Here is a 17308-nt window from a genome sequence, read left to right as displayed (position 1 = left end):
GCCATATGGTCAAGGACACGTTCTCGGTTGGACGTGAAAGTTTTAAGAGTATTTAAGTATTGATATAGCTGACCGATAAGTCCAGGGAAATTTGTAATTTAAATTACGTATGTTTTTATTCGACCTGCTAACATTTTTAATACCATAACTATTTGTGGCACAAACCCTGCACTTTATTGAGGTTTGTTTACCTCATACTGTCAGATGTGATTTTTTTCGTTTCCTATGCACAAACGTACTCCTTTGTTTACATACGCCGGCTGATGAAAGTTTTGGTTAAAAAGATAACATTTTAAATAGCAAAACCATTTCAACACACAATGGAAAGTGATACGGCGAAACCAGCGTTCAAAAAGAAAGACCTTTCCGAAGTGAATCCTATCATGGGGAAGAAAAGACAGTGGAAATCTTTGAAGCAAATTTTAACGCACGAGAAAACACTGCCCTGGAAGGAGACGGATATCACATGTGAGTGAACTGCAACTTCACAAAAAAGCAGCACGATATATTGTTGTCTATTTCGTTCAATTACAGATTCTACCGTAAATGCTCCACCGTCACTAAAGCCGGCCAAGAAATATTCCGACATATCCGGACTGATTGCACCGTATACGGATCCTCACTCGAAGCTGCGATACCACAACGTGGAAGAGTATCAAACAATCCGCACCTTTCCGATGGATCTTACCGCTGGATATTTGGCACTTAGAGGTGCTACAAGCATTGTGTAATGATATAGCTTCTTCGTACACACTGCGTTATTAGTTAGCGCAGAAAATAACAATGCCCGCTAGTGATTCTCATATTCATTCATTGTTCATATTTATTAAACCTTCCTTTGAAGCGTTCACATTGCTTCGACATCTTACAAACTAACAGTTCGATCTTTCATTAACTTAACTTAATCGACAAGGTATAAGAGACAAATGTTTCACTCCAAATATCACAACCGTTTCACAATGTATCACTCTAAAACAGAGCACACTCGCGTAAACGCTCTCCGTGTTCACACGTAACGGAGAGCACCAAAAAAAGGATTCGTCTTCAAGTGTTCAAGGCCATCAAGTTCACCTTTTTCACGTGCCGTCTGGAACGTGCGGAAGTTGGGGCAGTCGAGGACACAAAGGCTCGAAACAGTCGCTTTACAAACTAGTCTATCATATGGTGGGAATATCGGATGATTCACCATCAGGACACTAGTAATAGTAGTCTTATCAGGTCCAGTGTTAAAGAAAAGGGTCGCCACTAGGGGCCACAGCGTTACAGACTGTGTTCATACAGCAAGTAGCTTTTCAGCTCGCTCGGTATAAATAGTGGCGGAACAAACTCGCACAGATTTCGCCCGAACAACCGACGGTAGTAGGCACGAATCTGGGACTTGAGCTTCCGTGGAACCGAGGCACGTTCTACTAGCAGATCGCGCTGTTCATCGGTGAGCTGCTGGTTACGACGTATCATGCATGGATCGAACTCTTCGGTAGCATCCAGTATTATGCGGAAGGCGGCCGATTCATGATGCAGGTTCGAAAGGCAGTTTAACAAACCGTCCGGATCACGGTACTGAGTCTTGAGGATAACCTAAGCGAAACAAGTGAGGGAAATTTGGTAAGTGACACATTCCTTACACTTTAAAACATATTATCCAATGCTTACCCTTGCACCGTACCGTAGCAACAAATGCAGTTCCTGTGGCGTAACGTGTTCATTGCTGGCAAGCAGCTCTGCTAGTGGAGGACGCAGTATCGCATTGGTGGCAACATCACCCACGACACGTATGTTCGGGTCAGCACCGTAAAACAAGAGCATCTGTTGAAGGAAGATCAAGGAACAATTTAGCATTTTAATTAAAAGGTAACAACGGTAATAAGGCTTACCTTCATAATTTCAACTCTGTTGGGAATATTATCGGCGCAGGCCACATGCAACGGGGATCCAATGACGGGGCTGCTGCGATTCACGTTGGCACCATGCTCGAGAAGAATTCTCACCAGCACTGGATCGCCTCGCAGAACGGCAAGATCGAGCGGGCTTGGTCGGTCCGGTTCCGGCAATGGTGCTGGTATGTCAACCCGGGCTCCCTGTTTCAAAAGCATCGTCACGAGTGAAGCATTGCCTGTAACGAACAAATGCACACAAGTACATAATTTAAATGAATATGATTGCGAGGATGTAAGAACGCAAAGATCGTCTCAACGTCAAGAAAGGGCCAAAAAAGGGAAATTTAGCAAGAAAACGAAAAGTAAAATAATATGAAAACTTCTAAAACTGTTCCTGTTTTGAGGGTAAGATAGTAGTACGCGTCTAACCAATCTGTAAAAGATACAAACGACATACCACCAAACAGATCTAATCCTAAACATCGCAGTTATCGATCGCCCCAAAAGAAAAGAATCAACACATATTAACAATAATCCGTCACAAATGCACATCCGGGCGTACCTGATAGAACGGCATAATGCAGCACGGTTCTGTAATCATTCCTTGCATCCGTCATCGCATTAACGTCCGCTCCGTAATGGAGCAGCAGCAGCACCGAATCGATGTTACCGTTCGTTCGTACGGCTCGCATCAGTGGCGTAATGCCGGAACGGTCACGTGCCTCCGTACTTGCACCGTACGTAAGCAACAGCTCCAGACTTTCCACATCCGTCGCTAGGTTAATTTCGGATCCGAAGAAATAGCGCTTGTTCGGATCGGCACCACGATCAAGCAGCAGGCGGGCCACCTCGTAGTGTTTGTTACGTAGTGCCAAACGGAGCGGTTCGTCGCAGAGTGTCGTACGCGGGTAAGGATCATTCGTTGGCTCACGGTAGTCCACCTTACAGCCCGCATCCAGCAGAATCTTTGCGAGATGAAGGTAGCTAACGAAATGGAAAAAAATCACCCTTTAATTTCGTTGTGGTTCATCATCGTTTAATCGCTCAACTTACCCATGCTCTGCCGCCAAATGTAGCGCACTGTAACCGACTTCATCGATCGCGTTTATTTCGGCACCGCGCACGATGAGCAGATTGACGGCAGCTTCATTATTTTGCCAGACGGCGTAGTGCAGCGGTCTCAGACCTTGCGTCACCTGCTCGTTAACCTTCGCACCGCAGGCGAGCAGTATACGCAGCTCGTCCATGGATACCATCCGGATAATGGCATCGGCCAGGGCCCGTTGCAGCGGATTAGCGGCACACTCAGCCGGCATCGTGATAATGCGTCCTGCACAGAGAAAAACAAACAAATGGAACAAATGATTATGAAACAGTTTACACAGTAAGTATATCATTTTTCTAGTATGAGAACCGTATTTTCCTCTCAAAACTAACATTCATTTCTATCACCGTTACAGAAACAAACCGGCTTTCAGTATCAAGCCACGCTTCGTTTGTACAACGCACGCTCGCTCGAATGACGTGTGGACGGATTTTCGTAATTTACAAAAATAAACCATTCGCCTCCTTCTTGCACACCAGCCCTGCACTGTCCGCCCTAATTGATCGTGGTTTCGGTAAAAAAGGGGGCCGACAGAATACCGCTCATCCTTCACAAATAAACACTCAGTACGATCACGATCGTGACAATAATTTGCTACGGATACGGTTTACCGGATACGACTTATTTCGTAATCGGGGTGGGACCTCAATTGGTCGCTTTTTCATTCAAACGATCATCCAGCGCACCGACGCACCCGGAAACGAAAACACACAACCGCGCGCGATCGTTTGATGATACGCTTGATTTGTCCTTACCTCGTCCGTTCATCGTGGAAAACCACCGGTGGTGGAGTTGAGCTAGCGCCAAATGAAACGTGAAGAAAATAGAACAAACTGACCGGGGTTTTGGGGTTTGGTATCGTATGTGTTCCTGTCAGCACGTGCACTTTGTGCTTAATTAGCAAAAAACCCGTTCGGACACAAAGGACCGTTAAATGCGATTGACTTTCTTTTTTGGCTACACGATAGAGTTTGGATTGGAAAATTGCGCGTCAGGCGGAGCGAAAATGTTACTTTCCGTACTTGCTACCGCAACGCAAACGGAACTGAATGCGTCGTGAATGTTACCGCGAGCGTAACACCGCGGTGTAGAAGAAAACGGAAACTCACGAGCGTGTACTCGAGAATGGGCTGAGCGAGTTTTCCATCGCGATTTTCTCGCGAGTGACATCAAAGTGGAAGTAACTCAGCGCGCACGATCGTTTGAAGATCACACGCTAGAGACAAGACGGTTTTAAATTCATAGCCAAACAGACAATTATAATCAATGTGGGAGCCATACGGATGAAACTATAAACAAATCCATGCGGAAATGGACCACATCAGAAAATGTGCAACTCACCAACACAGGAACGAATTTTTTGGAAGAATCCCCATCAGCTGATCTCATTTGTAATTTGTGCCCGTTTGAATTCACAGTTTCACTGCGCATCACTTGGAAGATGAAAAAAATGCGAATAACAACATTTCGCAACGAACACAAATGTAGGAGAATGCTAAATATCTCAGATTGTTGTACAAACAAATGCCAACGAAGTCGTCCACTCATGATGAAGATCGATGATATCCTTCGAGGATGAGAGTGGGCCACATTCGTGCGGCTAACAATGCTAATCCGGCTGCTTCTATCTGTGCCACGCCATCCGACATTCGTTCGATGGGCATGAATGTGCTCCAAAAACGTGCCTTATTTAAACGCGCAATTGCGCATTGCGATCACGGGATGCGTGATCGTCCACTCGGAAGCATCACATGGGTGACAGATGAAACTCATCACTTGGCTCGTTTTGGAATCGGAACTCTGTGCTTTTGGGTGCGAGTACCGACACCAAGTTCAATGGCATATTTCAAAAATAGCATAAAAGACATGCCGTCTGGTTTGGGATTCGGATTGCTTCGAAGCGGGGCGTTGAAGCTGTCTGCTGTCAATCAAGCGCACCGATCGAGGATGGGATGGAATCACTCTAGAAGATCAACGACACTTCAACTATCACTTACTTTAAACGATTTGTATCGGTCGCTTGAATTGTCCTGCTTTCAACCTTTTACTCGCTTGCTGCGAACGCACTGACAGTTTTTATCAATTTCCACGATCACTTATCTCTGGTTCAGTAGTGTCTTGTTCGCCTGGCTATATTGGTCACTGCTTGGAGTACCTTTTTCCCAGTAAGTAAAAATCACTTGCTTGTACTAAAGCCACTAAAGTTCACCACGCTGCCTGTTCGTTGTTCAGGTATGTGAACTTTCTAGCAAATAATGCACGTTGCGTACAATGTTCCTTTTTCCCTGCTTTTGTATTTTGCAGGGAGTACTGATCTCACTGAGTATTGTTTGTTATGTTTCGCTTTCCTGCTTGGAAGCAGATCGTCGACTGAAGAGTGCGCAGGCCACCCTGCTGGTATATGTCGGTTCCTTCTCAACGGGAAATCCCTTCCTGCATTTGCGAATTTCGCACCATAAAGAACCGAAGCGTAATTAATAACCGCCGTGCAAACGAACACAACGGAACGGGGCAGCATCTTCCGGTAAAGCTATCCGGCAAACCGTTGGTGCGAACGAGAAGCACAGCAAGCGCAAACGAAACGAATTGAATACAAACACGCTCACACCGAACGCATTTCGCAGTGTGTTAGTGTTTTCACGCGCAAGAATCGATGCCAAATTGGCTTATTTTCCACCGTATAAAGGAAAATCGTACACGGTTCGGCGTTGTGTTGGTGGCCGCACTCATTGTTGTCTATCCACATGGTACCGGGGGTTTGTTCGTGGAAATGTCGTGTCAGGTGGAGTACATTGTACACACGGTAAGTGAAGGTCCCGAAGGAAAAACATTTACCCAAAAAAAAAACAGAAAAGAAAGCTGTAAGTATCTCGAACCATGCGAAATGGGAACAGAGTTTATCAATTGGAACAAGAGACATTGTTTTTAGTATGTTAATTTGTCCATATTTTAACCCTTACAAATTCTTGAAATAACTACAACTATACGGATGGCATAGTTGAGCAAAGAACATTTACACAGCGCATCGTAATAGGCAATTCAGAGAACTTAAACACGTCGTAAACAGCTCAAAAACGTCGCCATTCTTACTGCGTAACTGATCTACTTCGCGAAATTGATTTCAGTAGAGCAGTTTAACGATAAATCAGTACCTTGAGGGCTTATGAGATACATTTCTCAATGGAATTATATTTCGAAATTTATCTTTATTCAATTGCGAAATGATCGTGTGATAACTGTTCGAAAGAATAGTCATGGAGGCGCCCAGTACTTTATGATTTCATGTACACATGATCATGAACTTTATCAAAATAGTACTTTTGTTGGTGACCGTATGATAACGACAATACAGTACTTGAATCAGGGTCCTCACGGGCCGAACATAAAGGGCAACCTTGAACCTTTCGACTGGATTCGCTGACATCGTCGACTTCCGAAACAATGCACCTCCACCACACGGTACCTTCAACCGTCAATCGAACTGCCTGGCCAATACCCTTCCGGTTTCGTGCACGACACTTTCCTCACAAAGGCAAAGTCGTTGTGGTTTTGTTTCATTTAGTTACCACGCACACGTGATGCTGCGGCGAAGAAAGGAAACAAACAGACAACAACAAAAAAATGGCGCACTCGCTCCGGGATCTATTGTGAACGGGGTTAAAGATTAAGTAAACAGCAGAATAAACATGCGAACGAGCGTGACGAAGCCGGTACGTAGTTAAAATGTGTAAACGGAACAAAACAAAAGCATTCCTCACAGACGCAAAAACCCAGTTACGACGCGCGCGTTAAGAGACAACCGTCTTCATACCGTCGACTTTTCCTGGTGTGAGTGCGGAAAACATGTTTTCTGATGTGTGGTTTGTCGACGAGAGTGCAATATTGCGCACCTCCCAGTATACTTTTGCTACACATACGTTCCTTTCCGGCAATCTCAGAAACAGAGTGGATGTAGTTTTCCGGGTGATTCGTCGTAAAATATGGGTTAAAGGTAATGGATTTTGGACGTTTTCGGGCTAACGGTTACAGCAATTCGTTTACGGCAGATTTCACAGTTCGAGGGAAGGTGAAAACGATTTTATTGTAAAAAAAACAACATTCATCTGCGTTGTACATTTGATTCGCAATAACAGTCTATCGGTCGGCGCCATCCTGCTCACCAGAATAACAGAGTTTCAGCAGAGTTTTAGCGAAATCGAGTGGTGCCTAAAATAGAAACAAAAGCCATGAATTAACCACATTCAATGCAAAGTATCGCTTTTCACAACATTCCGTACCCAATATTGAGTTTTCCCACCTCCCAGCTCAATAATCATGTCCAGCTTCTCTTTCAGGGTACCGTCTGCTCGGCATCGCTGAACGCCCTCCTTTCTCTCGGCAAACGTTGTCAGAACGGAGAGTCCTGTTTGCAGCTTCCGATCGGAAAGCTCAATCCACGTCAGCACACATTCGATCGCATTTAGCTTTATAAACTTATCCATAACCGGTGCGTATTCCTTACACAGGGAGACCATCAGAAATGATGACCTGGTGCACATCTTTTCATCATCCGAGTGTAAACATTTCATAATGCACTCCAGACCACCGATATCGATAAATGCCGCCGCACAGGGTTCGTACTGTCGCACCATAGCAGACACAGCAGATACGGCATCCTGTGCGACGGGCAATTCGTCCGCAAGCAACTCGATCAGCTGTGGCAATATGTTCAGCTCCAGCAAATGCTGCTGGCAGAAAGGATTGCACTGTGCCAGTGCTCCTATTAACCGTAGCGTTCGGCTGCGAACCTCCACACTGCGTGATTCAAGTCCTGGCTTTATAATAACGAATCCACCCACTTTAAAGAAATCGTTCGCTGTGTCTATATCCTCTACGAAGTCTGTCACGGTTTCTAATGCTTCAATCTTCGCTTGCTCTTCTGATTCGTTGTCCAGCAGTATATTCATCGATTTTTCTAGCTCCTGCACGACATCGACGGTAAGGGATTTGAGTGCTTCCTCGAGAAACTTTCGCCTTTCTTCGTCCAACGGCTGAAGCTGTGCTGGATGTGGTGCATCTTCGCTTTTGGTAGCTTCCATTGCGAATTTCAGTAAACCCTGCGGAAGAGCAATTTTGTGTTTAAATTTCACCACCCACAGGACTTGGATACTGTTCGGCACTTACTTGCAGGTTGCGAGGCTGTCTCGGTTGATCGGGATTCTCGCCGCTAGCCATTTTAACTGATTTTTCTTTTAGCAGGCACACAAAATTCTTTCGCAAATGCGTGGGGCGATATGTTTTTGTTCCTGATGTTATTCTCGAATTCCACCCTCGGTGTAATTGTCATAACATTCGAGACAATTCGAGAATGTACCGTGAAATATTTCATAGTACAAAATTCTTTAGTTTGTTTTATACACATACAAGAAATCTAAAGTGTAGCATTCCAGTTGAGTTAATCTATGTTAAGCATATTTTACCTTAATTATGTAAAAATGTATGTAACATTTGTAGAAAAAAGTTTTGAAACAAATTTTGTCGGATGTATATCGTTTGTCGGACCGGAACATTTCCGACATCATGCGAACTGTCAGTTTGACAATTTCAGAAAACAACAAACAACACACCGGAAAACGGACGCGCATTACTATTCGAGCGAGTTTTATTCAAGTATTTTGGTGGTTTTAGTTACGAATCACGCACAAAAATGGCCTACGATGCAACACATGATGATGGACCAGGTTTCGTAGGGATCCGGTTCTGTCAGGAATGGTAAGCAACAATATTTTACATCAATCACACAATGGCTCATATTGCTAACATCGACGCTACTCCTCATTTGCAGTAACAACATGCTCTACCCCAAGGAAGATAAGGAAAACAAAATTCTCCTCTATGCTTGTCGCAATTGTGATTACAAGCAGGAAGCAGATTCGAACTGTATCTACGTAAACAAAATCATGCACGAAATCGAGTAAGCTTTTGTAGATGAATTCCGGTCACTTATTTTCATGGCTAATGTAAACTTTGCTTCTTCTTTCTGCCAGTGAGTTGACACACATTGTACCAGATGTGATATCGGATCCCACGCTACCGCGCACTGAGGAGCACGCTTGCCCGAAATGTTCTCATCGTGAAGCGGTGTTCTTCCAGGCACAGACCCGGAGAGCTGAAGAGGAAATGAGACTGTACTACGTATGTACCAACTCTTCTTGCTGTCATCGGTGGACAGAATGAGTTTCATGTGTCTATTGCTTGATTGGATTCTCGTGGAAGTATTAATGATAAAATAAATATTTTATCAAATACGTATTCCTTTACCAACGAACTTTATTAAGCGTTCTAGTATTTCGCTTTCCTCAAACTTAATCTTATTTAATCCTTCTTGGCGCTACCGTCCTTCGTAACAAGTTTCAGTAGCTTCAGACTCTGTGTACGTTAATTAAACATTTATCGTTATCTGCTCCATCTGTATCAATGTTGGCAAACGGCTGTTGTACACATGCATGGATTGCTCCCACGAGTAAGAAAGAAAAAAGAGAAAGGTACAAGCCTTTATCGCTAGGACAGTCATCAGTGTTAAGCCTCCGAGTACCTTGAACACCCATTCACTATCTAAGAATACATTCATTTAACCGAGTGTTACAGCTGCCAAATGAATCTTTCACTGAAAAACACATGAGAGAAAATAATCTTTCCTGGTGTTACGCCGAAACATATTTACCTTCGGGATTGTGGTTCAGTTGCGCCCACCACCATGTCTAAAGACGCTCAACATTGGACGGTGCTAAAGTGTTAAGGTACGACATGCATTTGCATAAAGTAAATGGACTTGCAGGTGAATAGGCGGATAAGAGTGTGTCGTCGTAATCCAGTTTGCTTCCCAAGATTGAGCAGATGGAGTTAACCGAGTTCCAAACGACCACAAAGATAACTGTGGATGGGTACAACCGCCAACTTATATTGTGTTGAAGCTAACCCCCGTACGAGATTTTACACAAAGGAGAAACACATTTAGATGTTACGATAATTTTTATTGAATATTCTGATTCATGCAATTTCTCGAATGCAAAAATACAGCAGATTAGAGAGGATAGGGTTGATATTGTTTCCTAAGGGTTATTGATCACGCTAGGTGCCACTAACGGTCTAGCCCAACTCGACCACCCATTGACGGTTTGCTGCTGGTGTGCAAATAATTGTCCCATAATGTGTCCATCACCACCACGCACGAGTAGACCACGCGGTTCGCTTTGTCACACCCCTGTGTCGCATAGGGGTTGTTGAAGGTCATAATTACTAAATGCAATTAACGTATGTAAAAAGGCAAGGTAGTTTAGCTTTAGAAGCCGAAGCATAAGCAATGTAATCATTTGGGTAGGAAAAGAGAATGGAAACCAAACCAAAACACCTTCAAATGCGCGTACGTTATTAAGAAACATTTTTGCGTACGATCAATTTCACGATCCATGTGCTTTTCCATCGCGATGTTTGTGTCCAACTTTCAACCAATCAAGGCGTTTAATTATATTATTTATATCCCCCTTTTATTCATCATCCCCTCGCCCGAAATACCCGCGTACCGGTCACGGTAGTGTATCATTCCTAAAACGCGCTCGTCGACCCCAGTCACAATAAAACAACGAAACCAGCAAAAAAAATAAACCTACAATAAAATTGACACGACAAGAATGAGTTTAATGAACTCACGGCAAAAAAATAAAAAATAAATAAAACGCGCGCGCATTTGAAAACTGCATGGACACCCTCCTTTCCTTACTTGCTTGGTCGCTTTGGAACAGAGTGAGCGTGCTGGGCCCCATTGGCATCACTTTATAACACACACCGTTAACTAATTCGATGCATTTTGGGGTTGAAAAGGGTAGAGGGTAGAAGACAATGCGAAACTGAAGCGTACGACCGGGCGATCGTGAACATTTGGGAGATCGAAGGGAAACAAGCGAAAAGCACTGCGAACGAGTGAAAGAGTGTGCGAAAAGAATGCAATTTTACGCTTTAGATGCATTAAGAGTGTTATTTCAAATTACTTTGGAGACTAATAAGACAATAGTATATTCACTGGAACTAGTGTATGCTTTCACTATCATCTGCAAAAGCCATGAGATTATTGGTAATCGGCAAATGAAAGGAAATGTTGCACTTTATAGCCTATGAATTAATATTTATTTAAATTTAGTTTTTCTTTCAAAGGGATAAACTAATTACTATTACCATACCCTTGTAAGTCTTGTATATGTTATGAAAAAATAGATCAAGAATATATAAAATAGTTCAATAAAATAGTCCAACACAACGTTAACATTTATTACAACATAATGAATAGTACATAACTTAAACGTAGATATCAAACAAGTAAAAAGTCAAATGATTCCCATTAAACAACAATTGTTAGAAGAGAATATATCACTCAGTAAACCACATATATGTATAAACAAACTGAACAATTTAATTGCACCTTTGGTTGCCCCGGCATTGCCTTTGTTCATTGCCATGACAACGTGAAGACCTTGGAATTTTCTATTACTTTGATTCACTTTGCTGTTTTTCCTTTATCCAGACAGACAGAACAGAAAGGCCAGATGACGGGACAGAAAGGAAACATCAGAAGAAACACGAGCTTTATCGGGTTAAACATTTCAAATTTAATTAATTAGTCTAATGGAGCCGCACACGCGTGGCATAGAGTATGCGCTTCATCATTTGCCTTGTGATACAAGTGTCCTTTCCAAGCCGTCTAAGGATCTTCATGCGATTATTTAAGCTAAATCATAGCTAAAACCCCATCAGTCTTGTAATGTTTTAAATTTTTTTAATAAGTAGTAGTAGTAATTATACATTTTTAATTAAATTTTTTATTTAAATTGTTTGCAATTCATATTTATATACAAAATAAGAGACCGAGACTCTCTCTCTTTCTCTTTCGGCTATGAATGCTCCGTTACTACGATGAACACCAAATGGACGAATCCATTACCCAACTGAACCTTTCTTCCTTGTTCCCTCAATGTCTACTCATATCAACATATCATCCACCCACACGCATGCCACCACCGTGGGCATCAAGACCAGGGTTGATGTTCTGTGTACAAAGCAACATCCCTCTATTACATGAGCTGCACTCATAAAGCAATGTTCTACCGCATCTAACCGAGAACCCGCTCCGTACTCCGTTCCATCGGTATATTTCACCGGATATGTTAGTGTTCCTGCTTTCCTGGAATGGGGAGCACCAGCCTGCGGTTTGCGTATCTCTGATCCCCACAATCCTCAGAACCCTTTTCTCGCTTGCAATCGGTGGATTAGAAAACATGTTTTGCAAACCAGTTCATACAACAGTATGAACAAAAAAAAAAGACATCGTGCAAAGCACACGCACGAGGAAGAGTTCTAAACCAGTGCCCATAAAGGGTAATATAAAGAGATTCAATTCAGCAGCTTTTCGCAATTCTAGAGCGCACATCTATGCGCTTATTGCCCCGTACTAAAAACCGTTTCATTATCCAGTTCAATAAATACGTCCAACACATTTGAATGTAGCTAATAAAGGGAGTAACGGTAATTATAAATTTTATTTCAAATCACTCCTCTTTACGATGTGATCGTTAAATTTGATCGCTACATTCCAAGGGTTCTTTCTCCTTCTGGAAAAAAAGCGTCAACGTCGAGATTATGCCGGTGCGGTGGTGGGAGTTGTGTGCCATGTAACTGTAGGCGGATCGATGCCGTGCATTTGTCGATCGGATGATTTACAAACCCCCTCTAGCGGGTCCGGTGTCCGAGAGCAAGATGATAGAAGAAGAGGCTCTCGCTTACCGGCAGCTGCTACACCAAGAGGACAATCACCCGCAGGAACGGTGAATACGTGGGAATAAAAAAAGATGCTCGAACTGAGAAACTGAGAACGAAAGCCGCACGTCCTTCGGCTGATCGATGCAAATCCCATTGTGAACGGTCATTGGCGTTTTCCTGGTCACGGCACCAGCGACACAGCGGCACATTCATCGCGATGCGGAAGCGTGCTGAGCATGATCCGTCCTCCAATGGCTTTCCTCCTTCTCTTCCCTTGATGTGACGGTTAGTCCTTTTGATCTTTCCGTTCCGTAACAAGGACCCCCGGTATAAGCATACAAAAAAAAACACACACACACACGGAAGAAAAGTCCTTCGCTGGGTCGTCATCGCGACTTGTTGTGACCACTTTTTGAGGTTGGTTTTATCCCATTCCGTGGTCGTTCGAGGTACCATTAATGCATTTCCTTTTCGCTCCAATAGTATCTCCACAGATCTGGAACAATCCGGTGTGTGATCTGTTCTATACGCTGGAGCGGAATGGAGTTTCCCACCTTAAACCGTCCTTCGGAAACGGAGGCCACAAATCATTCAATCACCGTTACACACGTGTGTATGGGAAAAGGGAGATTGCTTTTTGAATATTTCCCCGATTTAATTCCGCTGCATTAAATCCACGAACGATCTTCAATAAAACATAATGGTTTGCACTCTAGTCGACGATCTCTCCGTGGCTGTGGTGGAACAACTGCATGCGGTTTGTTAAAGAAAACGATGCACCCGATGATGCGCACCGGTATTCCACACCGATCGAATGGATGGGGTGGTTCAAAGCGATCTTTGGGGATAGTAGAAAAAGGGAGAAAAGGATCCGCGCGAAAGCTGGTACAAACAGCCGGAAAACAGCCGCAACCGCGGTAAGAAGCAGCTTCCGTATGCAGTTGGGTGTCCCGAGGACGGGAACACAGGACACACAGTGGTGGACAGGTCTGGACGAGTCTTGGCCGACGAGGATGCGTCGCACACGCACACAGTGGAGCTCAACAAAGAAGATCCATCCGGTGTGCCGGTTCGTGGTGTGTTGGAGATGTAAACTTGAGCAGCAAATCAAGGTAAGCTCTGAAATGAGAAAGGAATGCGTGAGAGTGAGAACGATGCTATCAAAGGAGCACAGCATAGAATGAGCATAGAAATGCGTTGCGATGGGTTAGTACAAGACAGAGATAGGAGAAAAAGAGCCCGAGCGAGCGCGGATGGAACAACAAAAAAAAACACCGATTTTAATCCCAGCATCCCCTGGACCCGCCGGCGTGCAAAAGGTCATTCAACTGTACTGCCGAACGAACGAATGTGTTTGCAAAGCGGAATCGAGAGAAAGGAGAAGAGCAACAACAACAGAAAACTGCACACAGCAAAAGCAGTGCAATCACCACACCACACCAACCATAATCGGCAGACAAACACACAGACGCACACAGAGCAAGCGATGCAAAAAGCGGAGACGAGAAAACCATCGTCACGTGTATAAAACGCGCGCACGCACGCATCATGTCTACTTTGCTGCTGCTGCTTTTGCTGGCTGTTGCATAGAAATGTGCATTGTGTCTTTCTCTTTCTTGTCTCTCTCGCGTGCGCTCTCGCTCTCTCTTTCTCTTCTTCAAACATCCCGACAAAGGGTTTTGATTTAATGAAGAAGGTTTAGGTTTTATTTGCGAAAAGCGACGATGCACCAACTCGGTCGATTCGATCGCCATCTACACACACATACACACTTTGTAAAGGATGCTGCTGCTGGATGGATTATGCTTTTGCCTACATGGTAGAGATCCTTCATATAATGCGCTTATGCATAAAGATGTGTATACATTTTGTAATGGAATTACAAGGCATCAGTGCATGTGAAAGAAGCACATCAAATCAAAATATTATATTTTCCAACATAACTTAACATAGGAAAGGTTCAAATGAATTTATTTTTGATATCAAAATCAAATTACAGAAACAATAAAGCGTGACTTTCTACTTCAAAATCTTTATTCTTCAACATTACCTTGAATTTCATGACACTTTGGAAATTATCTCGAACAAGACACAGCAAGAATTAGAATCTCTGCGTAGAAGACAAAAGATTCGGATCACACGAGGAGGTATACAGGAGATCACCTTACTTGGTACAATCATCACAACTTCTGGAGACATGATAACACGATATGTGGGGTTGGCTTATCATCAAGTCAAGTTGGGGATAGTTCCCCCTATATTAGTGATTAAAGTTCACAATTTTTAGGTTGTCACTAATCAATAGTGGAAAATAATGTCCTGAAGATATCCATTTCCGAATATCAATCTTACACTGTTGACTTTTCGAATAAGTCACCAAATGTGCATTGGTTTTTCCAATATTTTTACTCTTCAAAATAAACTTAACATGCTTGCTGCTAAAACAGAAACAATCCGCTGAAAAATCCTACAGATAGGCAGAGGCTTGAGTTTCAGGCTACCGAATATGATCTATTTTCCAAGGTTCGTCGTATGCCAATTTTGTTAAAGTATTGAAGTCTCTTATCTTCTTCTTCTTGGCTTAACGACCTTACAGGTCACGCCGGCCATTTCTGGCTTACTAGACTTATTTTACCACGTAGCCGAATAGTCAGTCCTTGCTACGGGGGGACGGTCCGGATGGGATTTGAACCCGGTCCGGCCGTGTGGACTGACGCCGTTTATCACATGCATCACCGAGCCGCCCCAAGTCTCTTATCTACTCAATATATTATGGAAATGGTATCGAACAGCAGGTATGAGAAAGAATCACATTTTTATCATGTTTCCAGATCTTCAGACGATCATGTAAGCTTTGAAAAAAATCGAAGATCGACGTGTAGCTTAATTAGAAACAGAACCATGCACAACGACGGTTTCCGTCCATCACATTGTGGCAGTACCGTCCTCCTTTCTGCATACATCCCATGGCAAAAGATGCAAAAGAATTGTGCAAAAAAAACTCGATGTGAAGCGAAAGTACACAATAAGATCCTGCTGCGGGACAAAATGCAAGTTTTATGCTGACCAGAAAGGGGACCAACAACAACAACAATCGGGATTAGGAATTAGGGGTTAAAGGATGCTGTGTTGTACATATAGTGTATGTGTGTACGCGCGTTTTTTTGGTTTCGAGCATTTTATTAGATGATCTCAGGATCGGACTTTTCGCCACTTACACGCTACACACACACACGCACATTACTTACATCCGGTGCAATGTATATATTTTTTATATTTTATTTGATTCGTTTTTCGCCGTTGTTCACCTCAAAGTCGTTTGCGTTGTTGCTGTGGTTGTGGAGCAAAATTTGAAGCATTTTTCCTTGCTTCTTGTGCTGGGCGTTTTTGTTTTTTGCTCTCCTCCTATTTATCATAACCAGTTTTTGTTGTGCCGTTTTCGTTCAATGCTTTCAAAAAAAAAAAACAAAACCGGACACAATTGCACTCGATGTGCACACACCAGGATATATGCACCACCGCCTTATGGTCTGCTGTTCCCCGAGGGTCCTTCAACTTAAACGGGACACAACAACGGAGAGACGACTTAGAAACAATTTGCTTCTTATTTCGGGGTTTGGTACACAATAATTATTTTTCCATCCTTGGGACAGTATTGATGCCCCGTTTGGTGGGGGGGAAAAGGGTTAGCGAGATCGATGAAACCGGACACATCTTCACACAGCATGATGAGGCATAGATCGTGTGAATGCATACGGCACTGCTTGGTTCCCCCTTACTGTGGGACTGTCCTGTTTTTGAGGTTCTGCAACGAGAACAAAATAGATATTGCACATAAGTGCTGCACACTCATCTTTCGGCCCCGCCGGTTCGTTGTTATGTTGGCGATCATCAGCTGCATATGCGCAATTGTCTCGCAAAAATTGTCTGCGATTAGACGAATTCTGGTTTCTTGGACGAAGGGTGAATAAATGATTTTGATGCGGGTCGGCCAAAGGATGGGTTGATGGCCTCATACACACACAAACCGGGGCGCATCTGTGCGCCCCTTTAGCGAAAGATCGTGCAGTTCGTGGTTCTAATCTAGGCGTGAAATATCTAGAACCTAAACCCTTTGCTTGACCGGTACTGACGGACCCAAGGTCACACCGTCTAAAATCAAGCGGAAACTCAAATGCCTTTGACCTCCACAGACTCGCCCTATACTCGCCGCCGCTGATGCTAACGAATTTTGGGGTCACTTTGTGCTGACATTCACAAAATTACATGAAGTGTGCAATACACAAATACGCACACGCACTTTCATTTTCGTAGCGCAAAATTTCAAACTCGAAGGCGTGTATGGCGTGGTATCCCATTCCGGCTGTTTCTCTATATTGCACAGCGCTGCTTTAAAATTGTCTGAACTTCATTATTTTTAGCTCACCGAGATGCATTCGGTGCATCTTCAAGAGGATGCTTCATTTTACGAGAAAAACGATGAACAAAACGGGAACTGAAAAAGAAAAGGGTTTCACGTTGTGTTTTTTAGTCTGAT

The 17308-nt window shown here is 43.4% G+C and overlaps 4 protein-coding genes across 6 annotated transcripts; 2 read left to right on the top strand and 2 right to left on the bottom strand.

Moving 5' to 3' along the window:
• Positions 1–206: 206 nt before the first annotated feature.
• On the top strand, positions 207–876 carry LOC125764572 (INO80 complex subunit C). The gene is made up of 2 exons (XM_049428939.1): positions 207–468; positions 535–876. The coding sequence occupies exons 1-2, from the start codon at positions 321–323 to the stop codon at positions 729–731; spliced, it is 345 nt and encodes a 114-aa protein (XP_049284896.1). The 5' UTR covers positions 207–320; the 3' UTR covers positions 732–876.
• LOC125764503 (ankyrin-1-like) lies at positions 798–5429 on the bottom strand. Of its 3 annotated transcripts, none has more exons than XM_049428841.1 (7): positions 4980–5429; positions 2931–3207; positions 2440–2861; positions 2335–2352; positions 1875–2113; positions 1654–1806; positions 798–1578 (listed from the first exon to the last, which is right to left on the bottom strand). In XM_049428841.1, exons 2-7 carry the CDS (start codon positions 3191–3193, stop codon positions 1261–1263), a joined length of 1413 nt encoding a protein of 470 aa, XP_049284798.1. In that variant the 5' UTR covers positions 3194–3207; positions 4980–5429; the 3' UTR covers positions 798–1260. The 3 variants fall into 3 exon arrangements, with proteins under 3 accessions (XP_049284798.1, XP_049284795.1, XP_049284797.1); XM_049428838.1 differs by lacking the exon at positions 4980–5429 and adding an exon at positions 3738–4048; XM_049428840.1 differs by lacking the exons at positions 2335–2352; positions 4980–5429 and adding an exon at positions 3738–4040.
• Positions 5430–7029: 1600 nt separating this feature from the next.
• LOC125764532 (hsp70-binding protein 1-like) lies at positions 7030–8296 on the bottom strand. Its single transcript, XM_049428886.1, has 3 exons — positions 8146–8296; positions 7260–8078; positions 7030–7188 (listed from the first exon to the last, which is right to left on the bottom strand). The coding sequence occupies exons 1-3, from the start codon at positions 8194–8196 to the stop codon at positions 7117–7119; spliced, it is 942 nt and encodes a 313-aa protein (XP_049284843.1). The 5' UTR covers positions 8197–8296; the 3' UTR covers positions 7030–7116.
• Positions 8297–8552: 256 nt separating this feature from the next.
• Positions 8553–9289, top strand: LOC125764570 (DNA-directed RNA polymerase II subunit RPB9). Its single transcript, XM_049428936.1, has 3 exons — positions 8553–8733; positions 8807–8935; positions 9009–9289. The coding sequence occupies exons 1-3, from the start codon at positions 8669–8671 to the stop codon at positions 9196–9198; spliced, it is 384 nt and encodes a 127-aa protein (XP_049284893.1). The 5' UTR covers positions 8553–8668; the 3' UTR covers positions 9199–9289.
• The last annotated feature ends 8019 nt before the right edge of the window (positions 9290–17308 follow it).

The sequence above is a fragment of the Anopheles funestus genome, chromosome 2RL (assembly GCF_943734845.2).
Source record: "Anopheles funestus chromosome 2RL, idAnoFuneDA-416_04, whole genome shotgun sequence".
Classification (NCBI taxonomy): Eukaryota; Metazoa; Arthropoda; class Insecta; order Diptera; family Culicidae; genus Anopheles; species Anopheles funestus.
The sequence above is the reverse complement of the archived record's forward strand: the minus strand, read 5'-3'. Positions and strand labels throughout refer to the sequence as shown.